General features: G+C 45.4%; 1 protein-coding gene across 1 annotated transcript in view; it reads left to right on the top strand.

Moving 5' to 3' along the window:
* Positions 1-2,432: 2,432 nt before the first annotated feature.
* CYTH3 (cytohesin 3) overlaps positions 2,433-13,599 on the top strand; it is a 93,662-nt gene continuing 82,495 nt past the window's right edge. The window contains exon 1 of the mRNA XM_082360009.1: positions 2,433-2,614. Within this exon, the coding sequence (XP_082216135.1) occupies positions 2,572-2,614 (43 nt within the window). The 5' untranslated portion in view covers positions 2,433-2,571. The remainder of the gene's footprint in view (positions 2,615-13,599) is intronic.

The raw sequence follows: 13,599 nt of genomic DNA, 5'->3' as shown, positions 1-13,599 counted from the left end.
GTCCAATTTCATAGACTTCCACTTGGAGGATGGAGATGACTATACAAAGGAGAAGTCCTCTGACCTTTCCAGAATGTGTGCCCATTCTTGATTTCTTAAACTATTTCTGCAATGGTCAAAGGGCTGATAAATGGGTTTCAACATGTTTTCAAGATGTCTCTCACTTTTGCTTGCCCTGTTCCAGCAGCAATACCAAATACGTCTAGTTCAAGCAAAAACTGTTGCTTTCTACTTTTCTTTGATATGGCCAGGCCCTGCAGTGGATCACAGAGACAAAATACATGCAAACTACAGTCTTGGTCTGAAGGAGTTTCAAGGCTGCAAAGCCAATAGACAGGAAACAGCAAACACTGTGAGAAAGTCTATAAATAGGATAGGACATCAAATTTTCAATTAAATAATTATTTGAGTAATTATATGCTTAATGGCTGTATTCCTTCTAGGCCGTATGTCGCTTGAGGACAGGAACTGAATCTATCTTTTTCATTATCATATTCCCAGCACCTGGGACAGTGCTTGAAACACAGCAGGTCCCTAAATATGTATTGTCTGATGGAATGATTGCAACAAGGTTTTGGGTTTAACACTTGGAGTGGTATCTGCTGCATGAATTGTTTCCTTACAGATTCACTTATAAAGCTTTCAACATCTGAGTAACACAGATGGGCATAAAGTGAGTGCCTATCTTAGTGGATAATTAGGATACTTCATGTTCCTATGTAGGGCCAACCTGCATGTGAGCAGATTAGATACCTGCTATCTTGGTGGCATTTAAGAGGTACTGGAAAGCAGCTCTTTTCCCAAAAATCTTATTTTTCAATTAGATATTAATTCCTTTGCATACTGAAGGTTTTTAAGTCTTCCAATTACGCCATTCAAGTACAGAAATAAAGGCTTATAGTCCGAGCCTTTATTCTCCCAACACTTTTTGCAGGCTTTGTCGAAATGGAGGCCCTGGCTAAGCTGTGGAGATAATATAATACCCTGCTTACAAATAACTGGGCTATGACTGATTCTGATGGAAATGAGCTTGGGTGGAGATCAGAGAGGCAATTTTCAGACTCAAACTTTGAGAGAAGCATCTATGGCTCACACTCTAAGAAACCTAAAGAATTAGGAGTTGACATTTAAAAGCACTTAAAATTGATAGTATCACTGAGTTCAAAGCTCCACATGTCACATTATCAAGTTCAAAGTATGCTGTCATTTTTCTCAGTAACTACGCTGTTATCTCCAAGATGCCCAAGCCAACAGGAACAAGACCAGGAAGCCAAGTCTGTGGGCTGGGATGCAAACCTACATCTCCTGATGCCTAGACCCCTTTTCTGTTGTATATTTGTCACACAAGCTGCCACAGGTCTTATCTCACCCAGAAGTGTGCCGGGAGGCCTGAGCAGCACCAGAATGCTGAGTGTTTAATTTTTGAGATTATCAGGAGATTGCACTCTTTGGAATCATTCCACACCCTTGAACAAAAAAGTGAAAAATGTCCATTGTGATAAATGACAGCAGAAAGTTCCTTCAACTCAATGGGCCATTTGTAAATATAAAACACTTGCTGGAAAATTATATTAGAGATGAATTATCTCCTCCATTACAATGTTTCCTTTTCTTTAATGCAATTTAGTTCCAGCAAATTGAACAGAAAAGCTTGGGAGGGGCCCCATTCAATGGTTCAGGAGGAGTTACTGGAAGCAAGATGTGGAGTGGGAAAGGAGATCGGGGAAGATATGGAGCAGGGGCAAGCTGAGGCCTTCTGCCCAGGAGGCCTGTGCTGAGGACCGCGGCTGTGCCCACGGGAAATTCAATTCAGAGCTCCTTCTGCATCAGAAATCCAGGGCAGCTGGCAGCTTTCCAAGGGTGACGGGAGAGAAAGCGCAGGAGCAACTGGGGCCGCACGGGCCAACCCTACAAAGCCCTCTGAGGGTGGGCCCCAGGTGTGCCGGCTGGGGATTCGGTTCCAACCTCATGATAACGTTTATTTACAAGCTTTACACTTTGTTGACGTGCACTCATCTCCAGAAAAGGAGAGGTTCCATTCTACACCAAAAAGCGGGAAGGCTGGATTTACTCTAAAATTTCTCGGGCCGAAGGGCGAAGGTTTGACTTTTAAATACGTTTCTTGATCTTTTTTCCCTGGGTGCACGTGCGAGGAGGACCTCCCGCCGCCGGGTTTTGTAGACTGGGAATTCGCCTGCCCCGGACCCCACGTCCGTCCCAAGGCTGCTCGGAGGCGGGGCGGGGCCGGGTGTGCAAGCCTGCGTCGCCCCCGGAGGGTCCCCTCTCACCCTCGCGGGGCCCCGGGCGGGGCCGAGCGCGTTCACGAGGGGTCCGGGCGGGTTCCCGCGGGCGGGGCCGCGCGGCCTCGGGCCCCGCCCACCGCAGCCGGGGGCGGGGCCTGCGCGCCACGTGACGGCGGCGCCGAGCGGCGAGCGCCCCGCCCCGCGGGAGGAGGCCCGGGCAGCGACCCGGTCCGCGCGCTGCTGGAGCTGCACGGCCGCCCGCGCGTTCCGCACCCGCGGCCCCTCGCCCGCCGGCCCCGGGCTCGCCGGCTGCGGGAGCGGCCTCAAGATGGACGAAGACGGCGGCGGCGGCGGCGGCGAGGGCGGCGGCGGTAAGTGTCGGAGGTGTGGCCGGCGCGGCTGGCGGCCTGGGGCGGGGGTCGCGGACGCGCTGGACCGGAGCGGGGACGGCCGGTCCCGGGTCGGGGGTCGGTGGTCCGGGTCCGCCTGAGAAGACCGGGTCTGGGCAGCGCCGGTGCCGGCTGGCGACCGCCGAGGCCCGCGGCGCGCGCCGGGCCCGGGGCCCGAGGAGGGGGTCCGGGGGCCCCGAGGCGGGGGCCGGCGGGGTCGTCGCGGAGCCCGGGCGAGGGTCCGGGACGAGGCCGGGGCTGCCCGCCGGCCGGGCCCTCCCGGAGGCTCGGTTCGGGGTTTGGGGGTCGCTCTCCCCAGGCGGGGGACCTTGGGGGCGACCTTCTCCGCCTCTGGTCGCCAAGGGCGTCCACGCCCTCCGGAGCCCAACCACCGGTGACGACCCTCCCCGCGTCTTCTCTCAGGTGGTGGGAAGCGGGGAGTCCACGGGAAACCGGGAGGGCAAAGTTTTGAATTGGGGATCCTCCGGGTCCAAGAAGGGTGGCTGGGGGGAGAGGGTTGAACGTCGTGACAGTTTTCTTGGCTTTAGGTCAGAAGTGGTCAGTGGGATCGTTAAATGAGGAGGGGGCAGCTAGAGCGCATGCATTTTATGAAATAGGGGAACGTTACGGAGTGAGTCAAAAATAAATAAATTTTAAAAAAGTCAGAGGAGCCGAGGGGTCGGAGTCAGGAGCTGCAACCCGCCCGGAGGTGAGACCAGAAAACCAAGCTGTCCGTCTGACGCTCGGTCACCTCTTGCTAGAAGATTCGCGTTTGTTGTAAATTATTTAGTGGAATACAGATTACTGTTGTGTCATGATGCGAATAACGCCTTTAAAAGCGAATAACGTGTCTGTGTAGTCTGTGGATGGAGTGGGTCGTTGGCTTGGGAAGCAAAGGGTTAATACCCCTGTTTTACAGGAACACCCAAAGTTAAGGATCTCTCTCTGTTTTTGCTAAAGATCTCCTTTATGCTGACAGACGGAATCATCAGAATCCCTTGTAATAAGGGAGCATTTTGGAAAAAAAAAAATCTTAATTACAGGCTGCGGAGCAGCTGCCTGTAAGAATCAGCAGTGTTGCATGCTTCAGGATGAAGTGGTTAATCAAGGTGCCTTCTAGCATTTAAGTGCTGCTCCGGGGGAAATGTTTGCGCCCCAAGAAGCGGTGGGGCTGGGATGGGGGGAAGTTGGCCCGAATCCTGGCATTTGTCGAGTTCAGTTCTCATAGTTGGAGCTAGGGGTAGCACTGTGGCACCGAGTGGGTGTGTTGTTTATGACGGAAAGTTGTGTGGAAAGGAGGAGCCCAGGTGCACACTCTCCTCCAGCCAGGCTGCTGTCTGAAGAACATAAGTGATGGATTCTCCGTGGACGCGGTGTTTCCTGCCTGTCACAATTGGGGTAACGGCACCGGCAGACAAGTGTCTCCTTTTTAGAAAACAAACAACTGTAATATTTAAACGTTTGACATTCGAGTCCAGGCAGCTGGCTGGCTTGGCGATTTCATTTGAAGGAGTTTTGGACTCTTGTCAGTTAAGGAATGTAGAAAACTTGAAGGTAAAAGCAGGTATAAAGATGAAAAAAGGAAGCCAGTATAGATCTTGAATACTATAGCGAAGGATAGTATTACCTCTCCAAAGTATCAAGACTTTCTTTGGGCTAATATAGCTTCTTCTGGGAATACAATCCTGAGATTTAAAAAAAAAAAAAAAAAAAAAAAAAAAAAAAAAAAAAAAAAAAAAAAATCTCATGCACGGGAGCTGTGCATTAACGCTATTTATAATAGAAAATTGGAAACGACAGTGCCTAATAGGAGACTGGTGAGGTAAATTATGGGGAGTTTACTGGATGAAATATTTTACAACCATTAAAAATAAGCAGTTTTATATATTATGGTCTAAACAATGTGAAAACTGCTGATATTATGGATGTTTTATTTTCTCGGTTTTTATATTTTCCAAGTTTCTGGAATGATGTATATTACTTTCAAATTTGGGAAAAAAAAACTTAAAAAATTTACCCTAATAAGACAACTGATAAAGTTTGAATAGGCAATAGATCAGATAATGGTATTGTATCAGTATTAAATTTCTGGGTTTTGATAATAAAAATAGAGAAAATATTCCTTTTCTTAGGAAATACACACTGAATTATTAAGGTATAAAGAAGTACAGGGCCTCAACTTACTGTCAAATGGTTCAGAAAAAAAAGTTTACACACACATGAAAAAATAGAGGGAGACAGAGGATAAACATATGGGGCAAAATGTAAATACTTGGTGTATCTGGGTCAAGGGTATATTGGTGTTTCTTGTACAATTCTTGGAACTTTTCTGAATGTTTGAAATTATGTGAAATCATCTCTTCAAAAAAAAAAATTACCCTGCAGTGGGAAAAAGGGTATGATTGTTTTTAAAGTATCATTTAATTCACTTCACTGGAACAGTCAACAGTGAACAGATATTTATTATCTACTAAAATGTCCCTGCCTCATTAAGCTTTATTGATATGGTTTATTAAATTCTTTCTTCCTTGCCTTATGGAAGACACTTTAAAATGTTTGGCATTCTTAGAGTAAGTGTGTTTTTGAATAGATGGAAATCTTAGAGTTTTGAAGGAAGAGTCTTGTATATATATATATAGTGCTTGTCATATAAATTTGGTGTGCTTATATTTAACTCTTGATTGATGGAGGTTTTGAAGTTAATATACCTCTTTATGGTTCATTAGTTTTTATCACCATTTAGATTTCTAAAAATGCTTTGCTTTAAAATTCATGTTTTTAAAAATAAAGTTCAGCCCTTTGAAAGAGAATAGTTTCGCTTGCCAGTCATTTGCAAAACATAACTTTTTTGGGTATATTTTTAGAGTGTAGTACAGAACTCTGAACTGTATATGGGGAAGTCAGTTTCAGCTTGTTTACCAGAGAGGGTAAATAATCTATTCAAACAGTAGTTATGCCAGGGGCAAAAGAATTAAAGTATCTTTTTTGCTAATGTGTTGGTCCCGTTAGAAGACTTCAAAAAATGATTCCTGCTTGCTGTTTGGATACTTTTAAGTTTTTGTCCGGGGTATTACTGTTTGTTCTTTAACTGCAGGATTAGGAGAGAGGGTAGTGGTAGGAATGGGTGGCAGGCAGTTCTAAGCAGGAACACCTGGGGGGCACTAGATTACAAGAACACGCTGTTATTTATAATGTGTGCTGAGTGTAGTTAAGGTATCTTTCATCCCTTTGGGGCCTTGTTGCCTTTCAGTTTTTCTAGAACAGTTCTTGAGATATGTCTCTACTTGGAAGGTGACTGGCTAAGTTTGGCTCATTGCCACCATCCTAATGCTCAGTTTGGGGGTCTGTGTGACTGAACTTCCTGAATGGACCATCTGTGGCAGATGAGGTGAATAACTTTACTGATTTCCCCTCCCTCCTGCACCCCTCTCCCCCCCTTACCCCAATCAGCGTAGATGAGACGTAAGTCTGTGCTTCACCTGAAAAGCTGCTCCACCTCACCCAATAAAGTTAATATAAATTAAGGCCGGGCTGAGATCCCAGATCTTGCCTGTCAGGCCAGCGATAACCCCTACACTTGAAACCATCTGTGGGCGATAGGAGTGTAAATTAGTTACCACTCTTAAGGAGGCTACGCCAGCCTGTGTTTGGTTGGCTTGGATCCATTGCTTGCCCTTTGCCCGCAGAGGGACATTTCCCAGAGCCTGGGTCGGCTGGCTCGGGGCTAGGGGTGGCCAGTGGGAGCCGCTGGTGGGTGATTGGATGGCAGGAGGAAGGGAGAGGCCAGGTTATCGTCTCTGCTCGCATTCTGCCTTCAGCCGTGTGTCTGGCGGTCGGTCTCCTTTTGGCTCCAGCTCCTGCCCGTTGACTGAGCCCCTGAGCTTTGGAAGGACCTCCTCCCTGTGACCCTCCAGTTTAGAGGTGGTAGCAACTTGTTCCTCTTGCTAATCTCTGCATTGTCTTACCATTTCCTGTATGATTCTCAGCTTTTCTATTGTATGTGTAACCAATTCCTTGTTTTCAGTTCCCTCTACTTCAACTCCTTGAGGGCCTTCTCTTTCTCTGGTTGGACCCCCGGTAGATACAGGTGCCCTGGGCAGCAGCTTTTAGAATTACAAGCATGTACATCCTTGGACGCAGCAATACCAGTTCTAGGAATTTAACGTGTAGGTATATTTTTACCTGCGTGAGATACCGTAGGTACACGATTATTCACTGCCTTGTTTGTAATAGTAAAAGATGGCGAATAACCCGAGTGTTCGCTGCACGCTATGTACCCAGATGGCGATTGAAGTCGTGAGGCTGTTTAAAGGAATGAGGAGGCTCCTTATGAACTAATAGGCAGAGGTTTCCAAAATATTTTACTAAGTTGCAGAAGCAAAGTGTAGGCAAATGTGCATTGTTTGTTACCATTTCTGTTAAATAGAAATAAAGGAAGTGGTTGCATATGCATGAAAATTCTCAGGAAGGCTAAGCAAGGAACTAATAACAATGGTTACCTGTTGGGGAGGGTGTTGGGAACCAAGCAGATGGGGAATGTCAGTGCCCGGGAAACTTCGCTGTATGCCTTTTTGTATTTTGCAATTCAGAAAAGCTTGTCCATCTCCACTGTTTCCCAAACTGGAAACCAGTTTCACAGAAAAATAGTATGCTAGTAAGAAAACACCCTTTTTGAGAGAATTTAAAAAATTGAATTATAGTTGATTTACAATGTTATGTTAGTTTTAGGTGTACAACAAAGTGATTCGATATGTTTGGACTTTTTGTATATTAAAATCAATGTAACATGTAGAAAGTTATAAAATTACTTATTTTTTCAGTCTGCATAGGAAATTAACTGCTTTCTTTGGAATGTTTAAAAAGTGACATGATAGGTGCTTTTAGGGTATGCTTAGAGTGTATTGTTTTCTAGAACATTTATTTATTCAACAAATATTGATAGCATCCCGACCAAATGCCAGGTCCTGTGCTTGGCGGAAGGGTGAATACAGTGAATAAAGCAGATGAATTTCCTGCGTTCCTGGAGCTTTTGTTTAGACGGGAGACTGAAGAAAAATGTAAACAGATGTATAAAGTCATTGCAAATTATGCTGATGTGTGAAAGGAAATCAACAAGGGGTTGAGGGGAGAGTTGGGGGCCTGTGGTGGGAGGAGTAGGTAGGGCCCGTAGCCAGGGGAGGCCTCTTGGAGGGAAAACTCTTTCAGGTGTGACCTAAAGGGGTCGAGGACCAGGCAGAGGCTGGGCCCGGGGCTTGGGGAAGCAGAGCGCCTCCAGAGGGCTGAAAGCTGCTGTGTGTGGTCTGAGCCGGCAGTGAGCTGGGACGCTTCAGGCAGTTTGAGTAGGTAAGGAATTTACATTTTATTCTAAGTGCGTGAAGCCAATGAAGGGTTTTAAACTGGGGGATGACATTTGATTTATGTTTAAGTAATTGTAGCTAATATTTACACAATGGTCTCTGTGTCCAGTTCTGCCCCACCTGCTTTAGGGATCTTAACCTATTTACTTTTCGCAATAACCCTGTTAGGTACTTAACATGAGCACCATTTACGGATGACAGTGGACAACAGAGGCACAGGGAAGCCAAGTAACTTACAGCTAGTAAGTGGTGGAGCCGAGCTTTGAACCCAGGCGTCCTGGCTTCAGAGGCCACGTTCTTAAGCATTGGACACCCTGCCTTGTAAGAAGAGTGTCCTCGGCTACCGAGTGGAGGAGGGGAAGAGAGGACGTGGGGATAGGCGCCAGTGAGGAGGGGTTCGGGTGGGAGTTACAAGGGCGAGGTGGATTGCGGGGGGGGGGGGGGCGGCAAAAGTGAAGGGAAAGATCGGCGTAGGACAAACCTATATAAAAACTCACGGAAAAGTACAGAAAGCAATGAAACAACACGTTCCCATTACTCAGAATCCATGTAGTAGCTGTTAATGTTCTGTCCCATCGTTTAAGGTCTTTACAAAAAATAATTAAAGCATCTCAGGTAAGTGTCTCCATCCTAGCACCTGGCCGCATCGTTCTTCCCGTTGCTCGGGCGCAGATTTTGGGGCGGTCTTGCCCTTGCTTTGCCTTGGCCGTCCAGCGTTCTCGTTGCCGCTGCCCTTGTGCACGCAGCAGCCAGAGAAGCCTCTCTAAAGCAGAGGTCGTGTCACTCCTCTCCAAGTCGGCAGCGTCCTTGGCGTCCCTGCTGCCTGCAGTGTCGGGTCTCTGTGCTGTAGGCCAGGGGCCTACGCGCTTTTCCTGTAAGAAGGCCCGACAGCAGACGTTCTCAGCGGTGTGGGCCACACTTGGGCTCTCGCAAACCCTTCTTCTTGATGACCCTTTAAAAACATAAAAAAACGTTCTCACCTTGGGGCTGTCCTTGCCCCTGCTCTAGTCCCCTGTGGTCTCTGATATTTCCCCCCACTTTTGTCACCACGCTGGTCTCCTTGCTGTTCCGTGAACTTGCCAAGCGCTGCCCACGGTGGTTTCCCCTTAGGTATCTGCGTATGTGCTTGCTTGCTCCCTTCAGGTTTCTGCTCGCACGTCTCCCTGCCACAGAGGCCTTCCTCCCCCAGCCTGTCTCAAGTAGCACCCCACTGTCCCCTTTCCCAGCCTCATTTTTCCTCTTGGCTCCTAGCGCTCCTCACCTGCTACATACCTGTTCATCGATCGTCTCTTCTCTCTTAGAACGTAAGTTCTGTGAAAGAAGGAATGGCATCTGCTTTTAACCACTGCTGTGTCTCCAAGACCTGAGACCTCGCGTGGAATAGGCCTTCAGGAAATACTTGTTAATAAGTACTGAGTAAAGTGGAGCTCGCTCCTGTCGAGCAGTTCTGGTCCTGTTCCCCTTCCTTTCTTTTGTATTTCCTAAAGGCAGCCATGGTGAATGTGATGTGGGCCCTCTGGAATAGTTTTCATACTGGAATATGTATGTGTGTGTGTCTGTAAGCAATATATGGATCTCTTTTTGGTTTGTTTAAAAAATTATCAAAAAATGGCATCATACTGTGTGTAATGTTCTGCAGCTTGTGTTTGAGGTTATCCATATTATTATGTAGAGACCCTGTTTGTTTCGTTTAACTGCCATAACCTTTTATTTTTCTTGTCCTGCCTTGGACCCTTACGTTGATTTTACATTGTTGCAAAGAATACCAAGGCTCCTCTCCTTTTACAAACTGTGAAAGTTTCTCTTGAGTATCTCTCTAGAATCGCAGTTGTGGGTTATAGGTGTGCGTTTGTTTCGCCAGATGCTGGCACGTTGCTTTCTCACTAGGTGTATTATCAGCGTCATAATCAGCTCTTGGCATTTGTCAGACTTTTAAGTATTTGCCTATCTCCTGGGTAAGAAATGATGTACCGTTATAATTTGCATTGCTTTGCTAGATGTATTTTGGAGGATCAAATGGGCATACTGACAGCTGGGAGGTTAAAGGCGAAGGAACTGCAGGAATCAGAGATGACTCCTAGGTTTCTGGCCCACGTGACTGTGGGTGGTGCTGCTTCAGGAGAAGGGGAGTCTTGAGAGAAAACCATTTGGAGGGCTCATTTGTTTTTTGTTGAAGATGTCATTATTTTGTCCTCACTTTTGAAGGGCATTTTCCCTGGGTGTACAGTTGTAGGTTAGCAGGTTAATTACTTGCAGTGCTTTGATGTGTCAAGTCATTGCCTTCTGGCTTCCATTGCTTCTGTTGAGAAATCAGCTGTATCAGTCTTGTTCTATTGAAGATAGTGTGTCTTTCTCCTCCCCTTTGGCTGCTTTTAAGATTTTTCTCGGGACTTCCCTGGTGGTCCAGTGGTTAAGACTTCTCCTCCCAATGCAGGGGGTGCGAGTTTGATCCCTGGTTGTGGAGCTAAGATCCCACATGCCTCGTGGCCAAAAAACTAAAACATAAAACAGAAGCAGTATTGTAACAAATTCAATAAAGACTTTAAAAATGGTCCACACCTCACACACACACACACATACACACACACACAAAACCTTTAAAAAAAAAAAAAAAGATTTTTCTCTTTGCCTTTGGTTTTTAGCTGTGTTATTGTAAAGTGTCCAGATGTGGTTTTCTTTGAATTTATTCTTATTGGGATTGGTGGTTCTTCTTCTTGTTGGTAGTGCTGTGACAAGACTTAATCTTAAATTAGATTTGGAGAAATCTTGGCCACTATCTCTACATTTACTACTTTCGCTGCATTTCCTGTCTCTTCTCCTCTGGGACACTAATTACCTTTTCATTGTGTCCTGTATATCTCTTTGACTTTTCTTCTATTCTCATCCTTTTGATCTCTCCATGCTTCACTCTGTATATTTTCTCCTGATCTTCATTCCAGGGCATCAATCCTTTCTTCATCTCTCTCTAATCTGCTTTTAAACCCATCTGTTGAGTTCTTAATTTCAGTTATTGCCTTTTTCAGTGTTCTTGATTCTTTTATTAGATTCCAATTTTCTGTTAAAATTTTTCGTCTTGTCCAGTGAATTTCTTTATTAGTTATTGGTGTCTGATAACGTCAATATTTGGACATCCTGTGAATATATTCTGTTGTCTATTTTACCCTTGGTTTTCAGTCTGTGATCTTGATTCTAGATTGCCTGTTAAGCTTTAGTTAAATTCTAGACGATGTGCATGAAAAACTGTAGAGGTAGTTTGAGATTATCTTCTTCTTTTTTTTTAATTTCATTTATTTATTTATTTATTTTTGGCTGTGTTGGGTCTTCGTTTCTGTGTGAGGGCTTTCTCTAGTTGCGGCAAGCGGGGGCCACTCTTCATCGCGGTGCGCGGGCCTCTCACTATTGTGGCCTCTCTTATTGCGGAGCACAGGCTCCAGACGCGCAGGCTCAGTAATTGTGGCTCATGGGCCCAGTTGCTCCACGGCATGTGGGATCTTCCCAGACCAGGGCTCGAACCCGTGTCCCCTGCATTAGCAGGCAGATTCTCAACGACTGCGCCACCAGGGAAGCCCCGAGACTATCTTCTTCAAGAGAGGCTTCTGGCAGGCAGTTAGGGTGGGGTAATAATCACTTTAACATTGTGAGGGTTGGTCTCTCTCTGGTTTACCCTTCTCCCAGGGTATAGCGCTTTGGTGGTCCCAGCTGAAAGCTCGGGGTGTTTACCAGGGCCTCTTCTACTTGGCAGCCCCTGAATTCTAATTTTGTCCCCCCAGTCCCATCAGACTGCTGGAGATTCTGTTGACCTCATATTCTATTCTCAACTACTTGTCTCTGCTTAGCTTCCTGGCCTTTGACTTTCTGCTGTGAATTGGCAAATGTCTCGAGGAGAAGAGTGGCTCAGATGATTGGGCTCACCTCTCTGCACCTTCTCTCTGGGATCCTGGCCTCCTAGGTCCTCACTGCATTGGTAGCTCTCTGATAACTTCAAACTGTTGTTTCTTATAATTTGCTCAGCTTTTTTAGTTGTTCTTGGCAGAAAGGTTGTCTGCAACAAGCTGGTCAGCTTTTACTGGAAACAGAATCTTAGGAATTCAGTTTTGGTGTTTAAAATCGGACTTTTTTGTGAGATGTCCTGGTAGAGATGGTAGGAAGATGCTTAGCTATGTGGTCTGCTGCTTAGAAGAATGGTCTGGATAGGAGATAAACATTGGGAAGATTTAAATTCTTCTAATTTATGGGAATGGGTGAGAGATCACTTAGAGGAGAGAGTTGAGAGAGAGGAGAAAAATCCCAGGACTGCAGACAACCCAGAAAAGGAGACCGAGAAAGGGTAACCAGTGAGGTCGAGGAAACCTTGAAGGTTGTGTGGCATTGCAGGAGGGAGGAGCGCTTTAAGAAGAGGGAGTGTTCAGCTCGGCCGAATGCTCCCGAGAGATGGACTAAAATGAGGATGGACAAGTGTCTACAGGGTTTGGTGTCTTTAAAAAAAAGTTTGGTGAAAGGTGGGGAGCAGGCTAGACTGGAGAGGGCTAAGGCGTGAATGGGAGAGATTTTTCCTTGCTGAAGGAGAAGCCTGGGCCGTGGCCCTTCCCTGGAAGTTTGCTGTGTGGCGAGAATAGAGGGAAAGCGTCGGGGGTGGTGAGTGGCGGGGAGCTTAGGGAGGGAAATGTGGGTTTGTTTTGCAACTAAGCGTTTCTCAAGTTAAGTCCTTCTGATAGAGGACCAACAGTAATTCATCAGGTGAGTTAGAATAGTAATGCCGTTTGCACGCTCACACTCTTAGTGTAAATAACTTTGGGAGAGAGAAATTATTTTTTAAAGGTTATTGGCACGTCCTTCGGGAAGCAGGTTTATCAATTTGTAGTGGAGGATTATTGAAACTTCTGAAGTGAAATGAAATGAAAAAATAGGTTTTACCAAAGGATCCTAAAAGCTGCGTAAAGCATATTAAATATTTTGAATTTGTGGGAAAATAGTAAATCATTTAAATGAGAGTAGAAAATACATGACTCTCCATCCTGATATTGAAGTTAATCAAACAAACTTTTTATAGTTAATGTCAGCTCCCCAGTCGACATGATAGAATAGACATATGAGAGATCCCGTAGTGTTTTATAACGTGACTGCGACAACTCAGCAAGCATTTATTTTGGGTAAATATCTTTCAGTATTCTGTAAATATTAGAAAAGACTCACCTGAGTCAATTTAGTTGGCTAAGAATATTTTGTGATTTACTTTGATAGAGCAGATTTACTCTTTTTGCTGACTTAATGTCACCAGGACCACTGTGCAAATAGGGGAAAATAAGTTCCTGTCTTAAACTTGCAACAGGGCTATTTTTAATCACTGTACTCTTCTTTGGAACAACTTATTCCTGTAATTAATAAATAAAAATGGCAGTTTGCTATAAAACCAGACATTTTAATGATGATTGAAAAGTATTTCCCAATATCTAGCTAATTAGTGAGTTTTTTTTTCGGTTTTCATCCAGATGTTTGGCAACATGTAGACACAGCCTTACTGCAATTTTCTAATTCACTTTCATGGGAACATATAATATTCCCCATTTATCTTGGACAGCAGAGTTTCCTTTTTCTTTGGACAGATACATA

Source organism: Balaenoptera borealis (assembly GCF_965194805.1).
Source record: "Balaenoptera borealis genome assembly, chromosome: 16".
In the NCBI taxonomy this organism is placed as follows: Eukaryota; Metazoa; Chordata; class Mammalia; order Artiodactyla; family Balaenopteridae; genus Balaenoptera; species Balaenoptera borealis.
The sequence above is the reverse complement of the archived record's forward strand: the minus strand, read 5'-3'. Positions and strand labels throughout refer to the sequence as shown.